The following is a 17504-nucleotide window of genomic DNA, read 5'->3' on the forward strand; positions in this document are numbered from 1 at the left end:
AGAAAGCCAGAAATGGGATGGGGCTGATGCTCATGCCTGGCTCTCACCCAAGCGAAGGGGTCCTCGGGCCCCAGGCACCCCTTCCTAGGGCCTGCAGGCTGTGTGGAGTTTCTGAGAAGCTCTAAGGACTGCACTCCCTCTCCCCCATCAGCACTACGATTCCCTGGAAGGAACCTTGGAAAGAGAGTCCAGGGCAGTGAGACCGACTCTTCAGCAGTGACCAGGGCCCCAGGGGCTAGGGCAAGAGCTCTGGTCCAGTGGGCGGGGATGGGGTGGTGGGGAGGATGGCCTGCTTCGGGCTTCCAGTGGCCCCTCTCCCTGGAGAGGCCAGATCCTCAGCTGGCCCTGCCCTTTCACATCTGCAAGTTGTACAAGACCCAGTATGTGTCGGGAGGGGAAAGGGGGAGTTGGGACAGGGAGGACTCTGTTAGGGGTGTAATAAACAATTTACTGACTGGTAAGCAAAGTCAGGGCTTGGAACATGACCTTCCAGCAATTAAGCCCTCCACTGTCCGGCCCAGCCCCCGCTCCCCCCTCTGTGCAGGCTGAGGTCTAGCTCCGCCCCCTCCCCCAGACCAGTCTGACCTGCGGGGGCAAGGGGCATGCAGACGTGGCCCTGCGGCTGCCAGTGATCCTCCCTGTGCACCCATGTGAGCGTACACCCTCTGGGACCCATGCGCAAAATGGCACAAGCCAGGGAAAGAGGCCGACTGATTCTGGCTGTAATGGGCCTGTGGGAAAAACCCAGTTCTGTCCATCAATCAACGGCTCTTTATTGAGACCAGAATCACACTGTGGGGAGACCCTGCATTTTACAAAGCAGCTCCAGGTTCTCCTGTTCTCCCACCATGCAGTTACTCCACAGGTCATTACAGAGCAGCCAGCACTCACCCGGACATCCCGGGAGGCACAGGGCCAGGAAGCCCAGGTCCCAGCCCTGGGGAGTGGATGCTGATTGGCTCCTGGGAGGAGCACTGAATCTGGAGTCTAGGGACGAGGATTATACCTAGACTAGTCTCTGATACCAAAACTGGAAGATTAGGGTCCCCGAGCCCCACTCTGGTCCTCTTTAGGGCCTTTCTTACAGAGTCATTACCAGGAATAAGTGTGACGCTGTGTGCAATCTGAGGGCAGGCCCAGAGTCGCGGGCAGGCCCAGAGTCGCAGGCAGGCCAGGGGCTCAGAGCACCTGTACACAGCTGGCAGGCAGGTGGAGTGTATATCAATGGGACCCTCGTAAGTCAAGGTGACAGCAAATTAAGCAGCCACCTCAGCATCTTCTGCAGCTGTGTAGCTCTGTATAGAATGCAGGGGTGTAAGGGTGTGTAGGGGTGTGTGTGTGTGTGTGTGTGTGTGTGTGTGTGTGTGTGTGTGTGTGTGTGTGTGTGTGTGTGTTACAGGAACTGAAAGAGGAGGATCCAAGGCTTATCCCAGGCCCAGGAGCCAGCAAGCTGCAAACCCTGTAGGTAAATAAATGACATCATATCCCACATTATGCAAAGCCCTTTGCATACCACTTCCTCTCTGTTCAGGGAGGGGTGTGGGATGCATTGTCCCCTGTTTTACAGAAGAGGAAATCACATCCCAGGACCACATGGAGCCAGGAGTCACAGTAGTTCAAGACTGGGCAGGACCGCACTTTTGGGTCCCACCTCTCTCCACCTTACTTAGGGGCAGCACAGGGAATGTGCCCCCGCATGGGGCTCACTGCCTGCATCTACAAGCAGAGCGGGGAGGGGCCTCTGAGGAGGGAGCAGAAGGTATTCAAGAGGCCATGAACAGACAGGGAGACGGGCGGTCCGGGTCTGGCCTGGTCTCACACCCACTTCCTTCCTGCTTGACAGGCAGCATCCTATAGATACTATTTGGTGCTTTGCTCCTTTCACTTGCCAGTATGTCTTGGGAATCTTTCCATATCGGTTCACAGAGACCATCATCTTTTTCACAGCTGCACAGTACTCCAGGGCACAGCCACACTGTCGTTTATTCACCTCTGCTACCAGGGCATTCAGGCTATTTCCAACATTTTGCAATTACAAGCAATGCTGCAGTGAATCACCGGGTGCAGGAGGTAATATCATTTGCATCGATAAGGGGGTATCTTAAGGGAAGACTTCTAGATGTTATGATTGTTGGATGAAAAATAAAGCTGCATGGGAGCCGTTTTGTTAAGTACTGCCAAACCATCTGCCACACACAGGACAGTACCGACGTGCATTCCCACCAGCGGTGTCTGAAAGTGCGCACTTCCCACACCCCGTCAAAGTGGGGTGCGCTCATGACTCTCCGTTTTTCCTGGTCTTGTAGGTGAGCCACGGGATCTCAGCTGTTTTAATTGGTGTGTTTCTAATGACAAGTGAGTTTTAACATTTTTTCTTGTTATACCTTACTCTGTGAATTGTCTGTTCATGTCTTTCTTCCACCTTTTCATCAAGTGCTTAGCCCTCTGGCCCTCACTATTTTAGAGAGCTTTATACATCAGGGGTATTGGTTCACTGCTTGTTAACATTTTCCCTCTGTCTGTCAAATGCCCTGTCTTTTAACTTTCTTTAAGGTGTTTTATCAACAAAAAAAAGACTTTTTTACATTTTTATGTAAGAACATTATCAATTTTCTATTTTGTCTCCCCAGACTCTGCGCCACAGTCAGGCTGCTCTCTCCGCCCCAGCACTGCAGAGGACCCCCCAGGTTTCCATGCAGCACCCACTGCTGCCACCGTGTACTTTCAGATCCAGCCCATCTGGAGTTTAGTTTTCTGTATGGTGTGAAACGTGAAGCAAGTTTTATCTTTTCCGAATGGCTGCCTGGCTGTCCCAGCATGCTTACTATGAAGTCTGCCTTTGTCCCAGGGACCTGAGGGGCCACCTTCATCACCTACAGTGAGTTCCACGTGCGCTCAGGCCTGGCTCTGACTTGCTCTGATCTTTAGCCAACCTGTTTTCCAGTTCGCACACCAGTTCCACACTGTCTTAATTATAGAGGGGTTATAGCATGTTTTCATATCTGGTAGAGAGAGTTTTACTTTTTCTTTACCCATTCTTATGCCTCTAATTGATTTCTCTTGATTAATCCCATTGGGTAATGGCTCTAGCACAGTGCTGAATGGCAGAAGAGATGATGGGTCTCCGTGCTTTATTACTGATATTAATAGAAATGTCTTTAGTGTTTCCCCATTAGAAAAGACACTGGCTTTAGGACTAGGATGTATCTAGTTCAAACTACATAACAAGTATCCCTTAAGTCCTAGGTTCCTGAGTGCTTATGCCATGAATGGGTGCTGCATTTTGTCCAAGCTTTTGTATATCATTTACAGAGATAAACACATGATTTTGTTCACTTAGATTCATTAATATGATGTATGATACTAATTTGGCATGCTATTAATAATACATAAAGTAGTTTTAACAGATCAATATTAATGGATTAATTTTGAACCAACTTTGAATTCCTAGGATAAAACAGATTTGGTCATTGTGTATTCTTTTCTTTTTTTTAAAGCTCATTTTCTTTTTCTTTTTTTTTTAAAAAGATTTTATTTATTTATTTTTAGAGAGGGAAGGGAGGGAGAAAGAGAGAGAGAGAGAGAGAGAGAGAGAAACATCAATGTGCGGTTGCTGGGGGCCGTGGCCTGCAACCCAGGCATGTGCCCTGACTGGGAATCGAACCTGTGATGCTTTGGTTCACAGCCTGAGCTCAATCCACTGAGCTATGCCAGCCAGGGCTGTGTATTATTTTCTTTAGAAAAGAAAAAAGAAAATGGAATTGGATACCAGTGATGACAGCTACCATTTATTGAACAGTTTCTCTGTCCTCTCTGTATATTATTATCTGATTCAAGTCTCAAGATAACTATGTGAACCAGGCGTTATTATTCCCATTTCACTGAGGGGGATACCGAGACTAACAATGGGGAGGTGGCCTGGCTAACACCACACAGCTAGCAAATAACGGGACAGGGTTGGATCTTGGATCTCAGTCATATGTGGGTACCATTACTTGGCTGTTATTTCTCTATATTAAAATGCTTACTGTTTGCTAAGATGTTGGATGGGGAATATCTCTGTAGGAACCAGAGTGAGGGTCTACGTACCCCTACTTCCCAAAAGCTGTCCTCCTGAACCCACTCCCCCCACTCCGGCTTGGCAGAAGAACGGTGTGAGGAGCTGGTGAGCACTGCCGGCGGGTGCGGTCAGCAAGCAGTCTGCAAGATGCCCCGGAGTCTGCAAAGCAAGGTGGCAAGCAGTCCTCCAGGCCCGCCCCGTCCCCTCCTAGCCTCGACCTCACTCCATCTTGGCATTTATGTCTCAGGCTGCACACAGTGGGGGAACCACCCGGAGAAAGGAGATCGATCCAGGGTGGTGGTGGGCTGCAAGGGAACAAAGTACAGAGAAGAAAAGCCTAACCCTCCACTCCCTGCTGGTCCCGCCTGCCCTGTTTTCTAAGAACGGGCAGCCGGCCGAGGGATTATGTAACTTCTGGTGGGCATGGCAGATGGTGTGCTGGCTTGGACACATCAAACCCGGCACCGACACTAACCTTCCTTGACGTGGCACCCCGGCCTCCTCTGCTCTGGAGTGTGGAGCATGGAGAGGGATGGGAAGTGACCCAAACTGTTGTCATCTACCTCAACAGCCACGGCCAGTCAGGCCATGAAGAGATGCCAGGGCCCACACAGCAGCGGGAGGTTCCAGCCAGGGAAATGGAAGTGTGGACTCTCCCCTCATTGCCCCACAGCGAACAGCTCTCGGGACACACTGCATAGTCCCGGGGGTAACAGACCTCACTCTGCCAGCCTCCTTCTGCCTCAGATCAGCGGCCCCTGGGGGCCAGAGAAAGTTTCCAAAGCACCTCTCTGGGTGTTTTCTCCCTTAGTCCTACCCAGCATTCAACTGCTTTTATTCCTCTCACTGATGGGTAAACTGAGACTCAAAGATGAGTGATTTGCCTGTCACAGAGTTGGCCTCACAGCTAAAGCTTCCAGACACGCCTATCCCAGCACTCGTTCCAAATATATATGACAACGCAGGCTTCACCCGTCACTGTAACCCCCTGACTGATCACCAAGTCACTCGTGGGCCATCCTGAACCTTACGTTTCAAATACTCCCTGTGTCAAGAAGGAAATCTAGGAAATAAAGAGGGTGTAACCAGCCATCTGTGGACAGCTTTCCTACCAGGCGGCAAGAAAAGGAAACTGCCCTTCAGGACCATGTCCCCTCTTGTTCTTGCACCACTGGTGTGACCACCCCATCAATCAATCAGGGCCCCATTTTACAGAGAGGACATGCAGGCTCAGGGAACTGCAGTTAGTGACAGCCAGCGCTTAACTCAGTTTCTGAGCTCCAGCGTGGCCTCCCTTTGTTTGGACAGGTGAGGGGACTGAAGTCCAGAGAGGGAAGGGAACTATCTCTCCGTCACACGGCAGTAGGGCTGGGCTGGAATCCAGGTCTCCCAATCTTCAGCTCAGCGCCCTTTTCGCTGTTGTCTCTTCTGTGTGCGTGTCTACATCAGTGAAGTGTAGCAGCAGGAAAATGTGGGGTCAGATTAAATTTGTGGCAGGGATCACTGGGCCCAGCAGCCCCAGCTGTCTCAGACTGCCGGGCAGGAATTCCAGATCAGCCTGTGGAAGGCGCTCCTGGCAAGGCCCAGCAGGCGCCCAGCTGCGAGGGTGGTGGCTGGGCCAGGCATGCTGCTGCCTCAGCCCAGGGCCGGGGAGGGGGCTAATCTCCCAAGGATGCTCTGTGAATCTTAGCACTGGATAGTGGGCCAGGGAGAGCCTGGCTCAGCCAGACTCTGCAGTCCAAATTGTTCCCTTGCACCAAACCCAGCTCCTGCTGAGAAGATGGTGGCAGTTACTCTGGAGGGCTGAGGCCTGCGGTCAGACCCTGCCTGTGAACCTTCAAGTATATCCTCTCAGCCCCCACGGGCTGCTAGGCATCAAGGCCAGTGTCCATGCAACGGGCATTTTCTTGAGCCACAAGAAGGCAAGGGGGAAGGGAATGATCAGTGGGCTTGGGAATATGAGTAGGGAACACGGTAAAAGGGCCTGGACCAGCTGTGCCACGTGATGGCCACCTTGCAGGTACGCTCATAGTTCACCAGCCCAGTACGTGTCTGCCAGTCTGCTTTGACTACACAAAGGGGCCAAGGTCATTTGACTAGAGTATTTGATTAATTCTTTGTGGCTCCACTGGATTTAGTGAAAAAATTCTTTCCTACCTAGAGGCTCTGACCACCGAAGACTTAGTTGTGACTTCTGTCATGCCTGGTATATAGTAAGTGCTTGAAGACAAAAAGCAGGAGAGAATGAAGGAAGAGGGAAGGCAAAGAGGAAGACAGTCTGTAAGCAAAGCAGTAAGAATCTTCCAATTCTTTGGTTATTCATTCACGGTTGCAAGTCTAACACAATTAGGGACTGAATGACAGCAACCTCTTGGGTGAATGAGGTCTGACCGTGAGTTCCTCAGTCACCCATCCTACAATATTTACAGAGCACCTTCTCCGGGCTGGGGACTGTGCTGGGCACCAGCAACGTGCAGGTGAGCAAAATCAGACAAATCAGACCCAGTCTCCCTGGTCACCTGGTGTCACAGCTGCTCTCCCGTCTCTAGTTGTTTTCACCCCATCCAGCTTCCAGCCACTGACCCTGCCTTCCATCCCCAGGACCCTGGCTCCTTGATGGGACAGGGAAGGGTGAAAGGCTGCCCCCAGGACATAACCTCCCCACGCCCCCCAAATCACTGATCATGCTCTCTGAGTCTCGCTCTGCCCTGCTGAGTCAGAGAATGACCAAAGGAGGGTGGGGGAAGTACCAGGAACAACTTCCCTGATTTCCTGACTCAACTTCTTGTAAGCTCTGCATGTTCCCTGGGTGCTCAAGCCCCAGACTAGGCAGGCAGGCACCTCTGATCACATTACAGAGATGCCTTCCTTCAGCTCTGTCTCCTGGCCAGCAATGCCTCCAGACACCCTCGGGGCCTCTGGGGGTTGCAGGCTCCTATGTGACCTCAGCAGCAGGCACTCTTCCCAGACCTTGGCGATGCCTTCTGGTATCCACCAGGCCCAAGTGGGCGCCGGGGACCAGAAAAGGCAGTCTCCCTCCTCCTGCCCTCTCCCTGGCTCTCCACTCAACCTGGAAGCTGCCACTTGGGACTCTGTCCCCTTGGTCTCCTGCCCAGAGATGTACAGAGAGAGAAGCAGGGCCCAGCCCAACCCAGGGGTGAGCCAGACTGAAAGAGGGGAGAGGCAGGAAGGAGGGAGGGCAATGGAAATCGATGCGAGCTTCTCTGTGCCAGAACTCTGCGTGCTGTTCCATATCACATCTCCGTGTGGTGAAGGCGGCGGGGCTGTCCCTGCCTCACAGGTGGAGACACTGAGTTTCAGAGAGGTTGTGCCTCCTAGCCCAGGCACTCAGCAAGGGCCAAATCCTCTTAAATCCGAAGCCTTGGTCTTTCCACTGTACTAACAAGGAATCCCTGGCTCCAGAAGTCTTGTTTTACCAGATGATCAGATATGAGTCAGTGGCTGAATTTGGAATTCGCTTCCTTGGGAGGATGTGCCAGCACTTCGCATCCAGTACCTTCACATACGCATCCCCTGCCAGGAACGCCCTCCCCGTTTACCCAAACTCCTTCAAAAGCCAAGTGTCACTCTTCTCTTCTCCAGGAAGCTTTCCCTGACCAGCCACCCAGGCCCACAGGAGCTTTCTCTTAAGAGCTTAAGCATTTTCTGTCGAGTCACCCCATATTTGGCATGAATGATGATGATGATGACGATCACAATGAATGTTACTGAGCAGTGCAGAATGTGCAAAGCACGTGTATGCGTGATCTCACTCATCCTCCCAACAATCTGATGAGACTGGTGCCACTACCACTTTGATTTTACAAATAAAGAAACTAAAGCTCAGAGAAGGCAGGCAACGTGCTCTAGGACGCACAGGCAGATGGCGGCACAGCCAGGATAGGAAGCCGAGCAGCTGGATTGCACAGCCTGCCCTCTGAGCCCCGCGCCAAGTCTCTCCCCAGACTCGCACGGTTTGGCCTGTCCTTGAAGGGGCTCCTCTCTGTTGAACCATCACACACTCCTCTTGCACGCCAGCATCGCAGGCCCGGCACACGGCTCATGCTTCAAGAAGCAACACAAAGCCCGTCAATTCAAGGGTCAGGCCTGTGCTTTGCTCAACTCTGACCCCAGAGCCTAGTACTTACTCAGAGTTGTAGGGCTGGGCTGGGCTGGGGTTCTAATACCCCATGTGGGGACAGGGCTGCTCAATCCCACCCCCAAGTTCAGCCACCCTCACCCCTGAGGGATGAAACACTAAATGCAATGGCCAGGTCTGTGCAACCTGTTCTGCCACAGCCTCCAAGGGCCCCCCTGGTGAGGGTGACAGGGTGAAGGGAGCAAGTGCCTCTTCTCTCACGTGTCCAGACTCGTTCTGCTGGTGGGGTTCTTCTCTGCCTCCTGGGCCCTGCTTGGTATCTGGGGCTGTCTGCGGCAGGAGATGCTTATAGAGCAGGAGAAGGGGACCGAGGTCCCGGAGGGTGATTTATGACTTCAGAGAAAGAGAGAGAGACACACACATACCCAGGGCTGCATAATGCTCGCAAGGGCATTCCAGTCGATATATTGACTTTCTGGAGGGGCCTCTGTAAACACAAGTGGTTCTGAGCCTCAGCTACTGTGTCTCTTGCTGGCTACTGGGGTCTCTTCAGATGAAACCAGACCAAAAATCCCAAATAACCCCAAACACCTATAGCTCTTGAGGGTCATCCTTCCACCTTTCCCCTATCCCAAACACATAGGTGGGGAGACCAACCAGAGGTAAAGGCACTTGCCCAAGGTCACACAGCAGAAGAAAGCAAGAAACAGTCTCAGAATTCCCAGGTCCGGGGCTGCGGGGCCTCCAGGCCCTGAGCCTTCTGGTTTCCCGCCCCATGCCGCTCCCCCTGGAAGGAAGATGTCTGAGGTGCCACAGGGCTCTTCTGGGAGGCTGTGTCTCAGGGCCCCCTGTGCCTCACTGCGTGCGGGCACCATGCGAAGTGCTTTATTGTACATCAGGTCGTGTGATGCTCAAAACAACCCTGTGAGAGCGATATTATTATCCTCATTCACAGACGAGGAAACTGAGTGCAGTTAGGTGAGCTGCCCAAGGCCACAGAGTTAGTGAGCGGCAAGGCTGGGGGCTAGGTTAGCCTCCTCCAAATTCCAGTTGGCTAAGCCAGGTCTTCTCTGCACCCGAAGCTGAGGCCCTGGGGAGAGGCTGTTGTGAGCAGGGGTGTGTAGAGGGGCCAGGGGCCCTAGAGGCGGTGTAACAATGAGCCTTCTCTTTCTAACTGGCTCACGGGCGTGGCTAGGCTGCAGCCTCGGTCCTTTCCTTCTCACCCACTCTGCGCCTCCAACGGGAGCACAGCAGAGGGCAGAGAAGCCTACACCCCCATGCCCCCACCTCCCATGTAACCCCTTTCAAGGCCTTGCCCAGGTCCCAGCCCGCATTCAGAGGTAGCTGAGGCAGGTCCCCAAGGTATACCCCTTCAGTCGAGTCTCCAGGGCCCAGGGGCGGAAACATGGCCCAGGGCTGGCCCACCAAGGGTTGGGGCCCACCCACAATGGTGGCCAAGCAGATGCTGATGGGTCTCCCGAGTGTGGGTCTGAGGGCAAGCGCTCCTGCTCGGGTGCCTAGCTAGCGCGCCCTCAGCCCCATCTTCTCTTCAGAACACACTCTTGGAAAAGGAGACAGGCAAAATCCAGCTCACATCACCGCCCCCAGGAAGCCCAAGGCTTAGCAGGTTCACTCTTTGCTGTGCTCTTCCCTGCATATTTTGTTGCCTTCACTTGGCATACCATTTCTGGACCAGGCATCAGTATCCTGCAGACAGGGACCTCTGGGAGGGATGGGGTCAGGGGTGCTCTGGCTCTGATCCGGGACATTGGTCAGCTTCCTAAGCAGCCACCTATCTCCTTGTGGGGCTCTTACAGGGACCAAGTGAGTTCCCCCCCCCGCACCCCAAGAGGGTTTGATAAGCTGTAGAACAATATGCACACTGGCAGTCCATCACTTCCTATAGGCCTCTCCACTCCATAGCAGCACGTCTCATCCTGGAGTCAAGGGTGGCAGTCCTCGGTGTAGGCAGAAATCAGAAAATAGGGGAACCCTTTGTGACCGAGGACAGTGAAGTCCGGTGTGTGCGTGTGCGTGTGTGTGTGTGTGTGCGCGCGCGCCCTTTCATTGCTTCCAGGAAGAGCCCCAGCCCTGCCATGCCTGCCCGGGTTGCTCTTCTTGAGGGCTACCACTCATTCAAGTTCAGCCCGACTCTTCTCCAGCAAATCTAGGAGACTGCACTCCTCTCAGAGGCTGAAGTGAACTCTGCCAATACTCTGGGTAGGCTGTGAGCTGACAGCAGCAGGCCCTAGGGCTCCCTGTCCTCCTGAGGGCAGTTAGTTGCCCGAGCTCCCAAGCTGGTTTTAGGGCCAATCTATGGCCAACCTGCCTCTCTGTGGAGCAGCAGAGCACACGTCAGGCAGGCCTGTCCCATCTGCCCTCCATAGGAAAGCTGGCCTCCATCCTTCCAATTCTAGAACCTGGCATTGGGACCAAATCCTGCTCGTAGTCCACAGCGCGGGACAAATGTGGTCTCATTAGTGCTGAAGGGACAAAGAGCCTGGGTCCCATCTCCAACCGGTGTCCCCCAAAACAGAAAACAATGCATGGAGCTTCCCCTGCCTGGGTCACTCACTGTCCTCACTACACAAACCTGTTTCTATTAATACACAAACACCACAGCTGTGCCCATGTGCACATTACACACACCGCACACACCGAAAAACACACACACAGCCACCTATCTACATTGCACACCCTGTATATAAAAGGCATAATCTCAGCGCACACTTCTACTCTGCCCGCACATATCACCTCCACACACACTGAGCACCCCAGCGCAACGCTACACCCTCACCTCCCACTGCACACTCCCACCTCCACCCACCTCCTTAATACATACTCTCGCCTCCCCCACACATACTCCTTAATACACACTCTCATACCCACAGCTCGCCTTCCTACAGAAATGAGCCGAGAAGCGATGGGGAAGTTGTGAGGCGCTGGGGGCAGCCTGTTCTGGGAGGTGAGAAGGAGGGTGGCTCAGTGCTCTTACTCCTTTGGCAGTGGTGTGAGAGCTCCCCCAGCTCCAGCTGAAAAATTTAGCTCAGCAAGAGAGGGGGGGTGAGGGGGGTGGGGGGGGCACAGGAGAGGAGGGGGAGGAGGTGGTACCAAGGTGTGCAGCTGGTACCGCAGCAGCAGTGAATGAGCTATGGAGATGCCAATCAGGCTGCCAGGTCGGCGAGGGTAAATTCTGGAACTCCCAGCAACCTGGTGCTTTTGGCAGAAAGAAGAGAAACAAAAGGGGTAGGGGGCTGTGGGGGGGCAGTGGGGAGGCGGCTGATTTATGCCTGCACTTCGGCAAACCGGTTTCCGCAGCCATTAGCATCTCGGAAGCTGAGGATCAGAGATAGAGGGACGCCGCTGGAAACCTGTGGATTGACCTCACTGGAGCTGGTGTGCCCTGCGGGGGCGGGGGTGTGCATCCGCTGCAGCAGCACTGGAAAGGAGTTCAAATCCAGTGTGCTGCCCCCCACCACAACTGACAGCGAGAAGTTAGGCCAGCTACAGGATGCCATACTTCTCCCAAAAAGCCAAGGGGGGCTTGCCTGGCTCCCTCCAGCTCAGGAGCACCAAAATGCACCTATAAGGGAGAAATTCCTGGGGCTGGGGGTGGGGCACCTGGCAGAGTGCAGGCCCCAAGGGGGCAGGAGGTGGCCTCCAGCCCCAAATTCAAAAGCAAGGAGTGCAGATTCCCTCCATCTTCCAGAAAGTGCCCTTCCTTGTATTATTCTAATCACGGAATTTTAAATTTTCCCTTTAAAAAATCCCAAATAACAGAAAAGCACAGAATGCACTTGTTTGGTTTCATTTTGCCTTCACAGCTTTAATGACTCCCTTTGTGGAAGCTGTTTAAGAAACTGGTGAGGAAGAGGAGGAGGAGGCCAGGAGAAACACCAGCTTGGGCCTCCACTGCTCTGCTCGCTCCTTTCCCTACCCCCACCCCCACCCCCAGCCAGCCCAGGCAGTTCTCTTGCTCCCAGCCCCAGCCACACTGGGCAAGGGCCAAGTCCCAGCCTATGACCTGGCTTCTCCTCCCTTTCCTACAGGCCCTGGTGGCCCCAACCCGGTCCTGAGGTTGAAAAGACCACGTCTAGCCAGCAGGCCCCCGGGGGAGGCTCCAGGGTAGGCCCCAGGGTAGGCCATTCAGAATGGCCAGCCTTGCTGTTTAAGCACTGGGAAGGAAAGGGCACGGGGGAGGCGGCCTCAGCTCAGGCCTAACCGCCAGAAACAAGTTCAAAGTACCTTCAATCCAGCAGAAACTCAGCAAAGTGGGGTGCACAGGGAGATGGGCCCAGGGGAGCTTGGCTTGGGATTTATTTTATCAATACCTGGGGCAGGGTGGGGCAGTTGCTGAGAAGACAGGTGCTGGGGGAGCCGGGGTGAAGCCATCTTTGGGCACCAGCCTCAGCTCAGGGCCTCACCTCTGACCTTGGTCCTGCCCTGTTCCACCGCCCCAGGGTCCACACTCCCACCTCTCCCTCTCTCCCACATCCTGCGACAAGTCTGTCTAACACAGCTAACCAACCCTCTCTTAGGTGGCAACTGAATTTCAGAACCTCAGTCCCAGCCCCAATGGTGGGCCTACTACCCGGGGGAACGAAGGAGCCGGAAGGACCAGACTGAGGTTTGCGAGGACCGAGTTCCAATGCCAGCTCTGTCCCCAAGCCCCAGGGCAACCCTGGGCAAGTCGGGGCCTGTCCCAACGCTTCGGTAGTTAAATAAGTGGGCTGGAAAAGGGGGAGTTGTTTTGTCCTGCAGAATTCCCAGTTGGGGGGTGGGAATGGAAGAGAGGAGAGATCACATCAGAAATTCCTCTGCTGTAGTGGAACTTTCACTTTAATGAGCAACCCATTAAGGCACTTTTAAAAAATGAATGTTTGGGGTGACATTAGTTAGTAAAATTATATTGGTTTAAGGTGTACAACCCTATAGCACATCATCTGTGTATCGTATTCTATGTTCACCACCCCAAGTCATGCCTCCATCCGGCACCATTTATGCCCCTCTACCCTCTGCTGCCCCATCCCCCGCCATCTCCCTCTGGTAATGACCCAACTATTGTCTGTCTATGAGGTTTTTGTGAGTTTTTGTGAGTTTTTTTTTTTGTTTAATCCCTTCACCTTTTCACCCATCCCCCATACCCCCTTCCCCTCTGACAGCTATAAATCTGTTTCTATTTTGTTTGTTAGATAACTTTGTTCATTAGATTCCACATATAAGTGAAATCATATGGTATTTGTCTTTCTCTGACTAGCTTATTTCCATTAAGACACTCTTGATTTTCCATTTGTTTAAGTGAGATGGGTGTTTGGTACACTGCAGAGGGAGCCAAAGACGACCATCTCTCCCTCCCTCTCTCTCTCTGTCTCTCTCTCTCTGTCTCTCTCTCTCTCTCTCACACACACACACACACACGCATGGGCACGCACACCAGCCACACTAGGAAAACTCTGATTTTAATTGCACCTTAAAAAGAAGTGTTATCATGGCACCTCAGTTCCTTCTTAGCCACCCCAGCCAGAGGCCAAGGAAAGGCTCATTAAAAGCTCCAGGAAAGGCTGAGGGGTGGGGTGGGAGGAGACTCCCGAGCCAGCCCAGCTTTGAAGTGGCCTCTCCTGGTCAGTCCCTTGCTGACATGTCTTTCTAAGGGTCTGCGGTTTTACGGTTCCTGGTTTGATTTCTGCACTATCAAACTTCATGCCTTGAAAACCATTCTCATATCCACTGGGGGTGGGGGCAGGGAAAGGAGGTGCCTGCCACTTGAGGGGAGGGGGACACCACCAAGATAAAGTGCCCTCTGTGGGGATAGCCTTCTCTGCCTCAGCTTCATCTCAGGCTCATGGCAGAGAAACGGGTGGGGCCACGAGGAAGAGGCCAGTGTGGCCTGAATCAGCATGGCCACTGGACAGGAGCCCTGCATACAAGCCTGCGATCTGGATCTGCGGGCAAGGGAAGACAAGACGTAAAGAAAGCCAACAAACACTCTGGCCTTCGTTTTCCTCATCCGTGAAATGGGGCTCATGAGGGATTCACTGGGAAGACCCAAAGAACATTCTGAAAGACGCTCTGAGCCTGTGGCATTGGGGTTGTAGAGGAGGAAGGGACACATTCTCCCTCCTGAAGTCAGGTTTCTAAGGGCCGCACTTTCTGAGCAAAGGGAAGGCTGCAGGCCAACCCCAGCACTTGGCCCCTCTCCAGGCTGGTGGGCAGGCAGCCCCTGCCGTGCTAAGTAATGAGCACAATTCCAGCACCGGTTCTGCTTGCTAGTGAGAAATCAAAGCCCAGTATTAGAGGCCATTCTGGCTCAGCACCATTCATGCCCAAATCCATCACAGCCCTGGGCTGGGGTTCCTTCTGGGGAAAGTGGGGGCTGGAAGCTTTGTTAAGTGGGAAAGGCAGTCCACCCCCAGCTTCCCCAGCTGAGAGTACTCTGCAGCTCCAGAGAACTGGAGGCCAACCAGTCTTTCTCCTGCCTCCCAGAACTCGCTACCCCCAGTAACCTCAGTATTTATTCCTGCTCTCATTGCCCCGCTGCTACAAAATCAGCTTCCCAAGACCCAACCCTGCCCATGTGCCATTTACAGAAACTTCACCCTACCCTTCAATCATTCCCCTCAAACACCCTCAAACCAGAAACCAACAACCCAGCCCAGCACCTCCCACATCCAACTGTACTCTTTGTAACAAGGTTGGTCATTCAGCAGCCTGCCCCTCACCCCCGTCATTACCTTCCAACTTCAAAACACTGCTTTAAATACCAGAGGCTGCCCAAATCATAATTAAGTTGGATCAAATGATTATGTTGTAACTTTACAACACAGGGCTGGAAAAAAATAGTGTGTGGGGCGGGAGGAGGGGCGCGCTAAAACCAAGCCCTTACTCCTGGGCCGTGGGAATCATTAATTCCAAAGTGAGGACTCTCTGAACCGCTGTTTATTGGGTGGGGTGAGGGGTGGCGGATGTTAACATCCCAGCGGAAGGTGGAGGAGGGAGGCTTTCGTCATCCCGTCCACTTTCTGCACCAGTTTTCCTGCCCCATACTCAGCCTCAAATCAGAGGACTCCGTACAGGACGCCCCCGCCCCAGGAGCCGGGGCGCCCCGCGGCCCCGGCCCCGGCCCCGGCCAGCCCACCTGCTTGGGTTCCGACAGCAGAGAGGTGGGTTCCCGCTCACTCGCAGGCTCCCGGGGAAGACGCAGCCCAGTCAGCGACGCTGGGCCCAGCTACAGACGAGCGAGACGTGCACCCATCCACGGCGGGGGTGTGCTGGGGTAGGGGTGAGGATAGGGACTTGATTTTAGGAGCCCACCAACCCCTTTAGGACGTCTTGATGGGTCCAGAGTAGGAGCTGTAGGAAGGCGAGCGCACCTTGTTTGCTCTCCCGCCGGGGAGAATGTCAATGACCCATTAAAAAACAAAACAAAAAAAAGCAGAATCATTACGTACTCACCCCCGCCCCCATACACACATAATCTCCAGAAAAGAAAAGAAAAGAAAAAGTCCTTCCAGACCTGTGGGTCGCCGATCTCGGGGTAAGATGTACCTGCAGAATTCAGCCCTATCCCCTCCAATAGCCAAAGCCCTTCAATCCGCCACCATGGCTGGCGGAGCGGCTGTGCGCTTCGCGTGCTTCGCGGGTCCTCTCCCTCCTTCTCGCCTGGGAGAGCCGGGACCCGGGCTAGGAAGTTGCCGGCGAAACACAAGCAAGCGTACACCTGGCCGAGGCAGAAATAGTTTTTCTGAGGCGACGCCGCCTGGCGCGCAGAGAGCCAGGGTCCCCTGGAGGCGGATCCTCCTGGCTGCGCAGACCCCGACTCGGGACACCGTTCCAAGTAAAAGAAGCTATCCCTTCCCGGTGCAAGCAGGAGGTTTCCGGCTTACTTTGAACTTACGTGTATTAAGCTCTATGGCCTGGGCCAGCCCTTCACCCCCTACCCAACGAGGTGGCTGGGTGGGGCAAAGAAATACACCTTCTAACTTGGGGGCCCTAGCTGCTTCCACTGCGAGAACCTTCGCCGGCGACCTACCACCTCAACTTCGGACCAGAGTGAGAAGCGAGGGTCCCCTCATCCCCCGCCCCTATGCCCGAGATCGCTCCTCGCTCCTTACCTGCTTGGCTCAGCCTCGGGTCCCAGCAGAGGAGCAGCGCCAACAGCAGCGCACCCCGCGCTCCGCTCTGGGCCCACATGCTCCCGTGGCCCGGCTCGGGCGCCTCTACCCCGGGGCTCTCTCCCTGGCCCCAGACTCGCCGCCGCCGTCTCCTCCGCCGCCGCCGCCTCCACGCCGTCCTCCCCGGCGCCCGGCCGCGCCAGCCCGTGCCCTCCGTTGGGGCAGCGGCAGCCACGCTGCACAGAGGGCCGCCTGGCGCTCGGAGCGCGCCGGGTGCTGGGCGCCCGCCCTGGACCCAGGCTCCGACGCGCCCCTCTCTTCGCTCCTCTGCCTCCCGGGATCCGAGCGCTCTCCGAGCTCCCACCCTCTGGCTCCGAAGTTGGGCGCCGAAGGTGGGTGCGCTCTGCCGCGCTCACAGCTGCCTTTGGCGCGCTGTCCGAGCCCCCGTGTGGTGCGCCTCTCTGCGCCCCGCCGCAGCCCGCGGCACCGGCGCCCTCACGGGTCCTCGCCGCCTGCCACAATGCTGAGCGCTGCGGCTCGATAGTCCTAGTAAGTCTGCCAGCCCAGGGGTACCGCGCCGCGGGGCGGAGCCTGGGCGTGAGTGGGCGGGGCCGGAGGGGGGCCTTAAAGGGGGGAACCGACGGCCTCTTGGGCGCGGCCTTGACAGTATTGGGGGGCCTTTTGGGGGGACCTCGAGAAACGCTGCGCCCAGGGCGTTGAAAAACCTGGCGGCTGGATTATAGCTGGAAGTGGAGTCTGCTTAATTTTGTTTTCCAAAAATTAAGAAAATGTGCCTTTGTGCTCTCCTTTGTGCTCTCAGCTTTCTTCTGTGAACTCAGGACTTTTACTTTTAGTTTCCCGGCGTGTATTAAGCTCTATGCCTTCCACATGTGGGGTCTTTCCAAAAAGCCTTCATAAATGAGACAGCCTCTAACACTCATCATGTTCTGGTTAAGCTGGGGTTTACAGCTATGTGAACTTGGGCGCAGACTTGTATTATCCTGGTTGGTCCTACTTGTCTGTATGACCTTGGGCAGAACTGTTTACCAGACCTCTCTGGACCTTTGCAGCCCTCAGGTCCTAAGATGTTAAAAACCCAGCCCCAAAAGGACAGTGGGACGGAGGGGAGAGGGCAGCCATTTTTGGCTCAGTGTACACTTGGGCTCTGTCCCTTACTTGCTATGTGACCCTGAACAAATTACTTAACCATTTGGATACTCCTTTTGTCACTATC

At 54.4% G+C, this 17504-nt stretch overlaps 1 protein-coding gene across 2 annotated transcripts in view; it reads right to left on the reverse strand.

The window, feature by feature from the left end:
* UNC5B (unc-5 netrin receptor B) overlaps window positions 1-16812 on the reverse strand; it is an 86016-nt gene extending 69204 nt beyond the window's left edge. The window contains exon 1 of one of the 2 annotated variants that reach the window (XM_045842084.1): window positions 16271-16812. In XM_045842084.1, coding sequence (XP_045698040.1) covers window positions 16271-16349 — 79 coding nt within the window. In that variant the 5' untranslated portion in view covers window positions 16350-16812. The remainder of the gene's footprint in view (window positions 1-16270) is intronic. The other variant, XM_045842083.1, reaches the window with a different exon arrangement.
* Window positions 16813-17504: the final 692 nt, after the last annotated feature.

This window comes from Phyllostomus hastatus, unplaced genomic scaffold (assembly GCF_019186645.2).
Source record: "Phyllostomus hastatus isolate PE091 unplaced genomic scaffold, TTU_PhHast_1.1 phas_contig_38, whole genome shotgun sequence".
Classification (NCBI taxonomy): domain Eukaryota; kingdom Metazoa; phylum Chordata; class Mammalia; order Chiroptera; family Phyllostomidae; genus Phyllostomus; species Phyllostomus hastatus.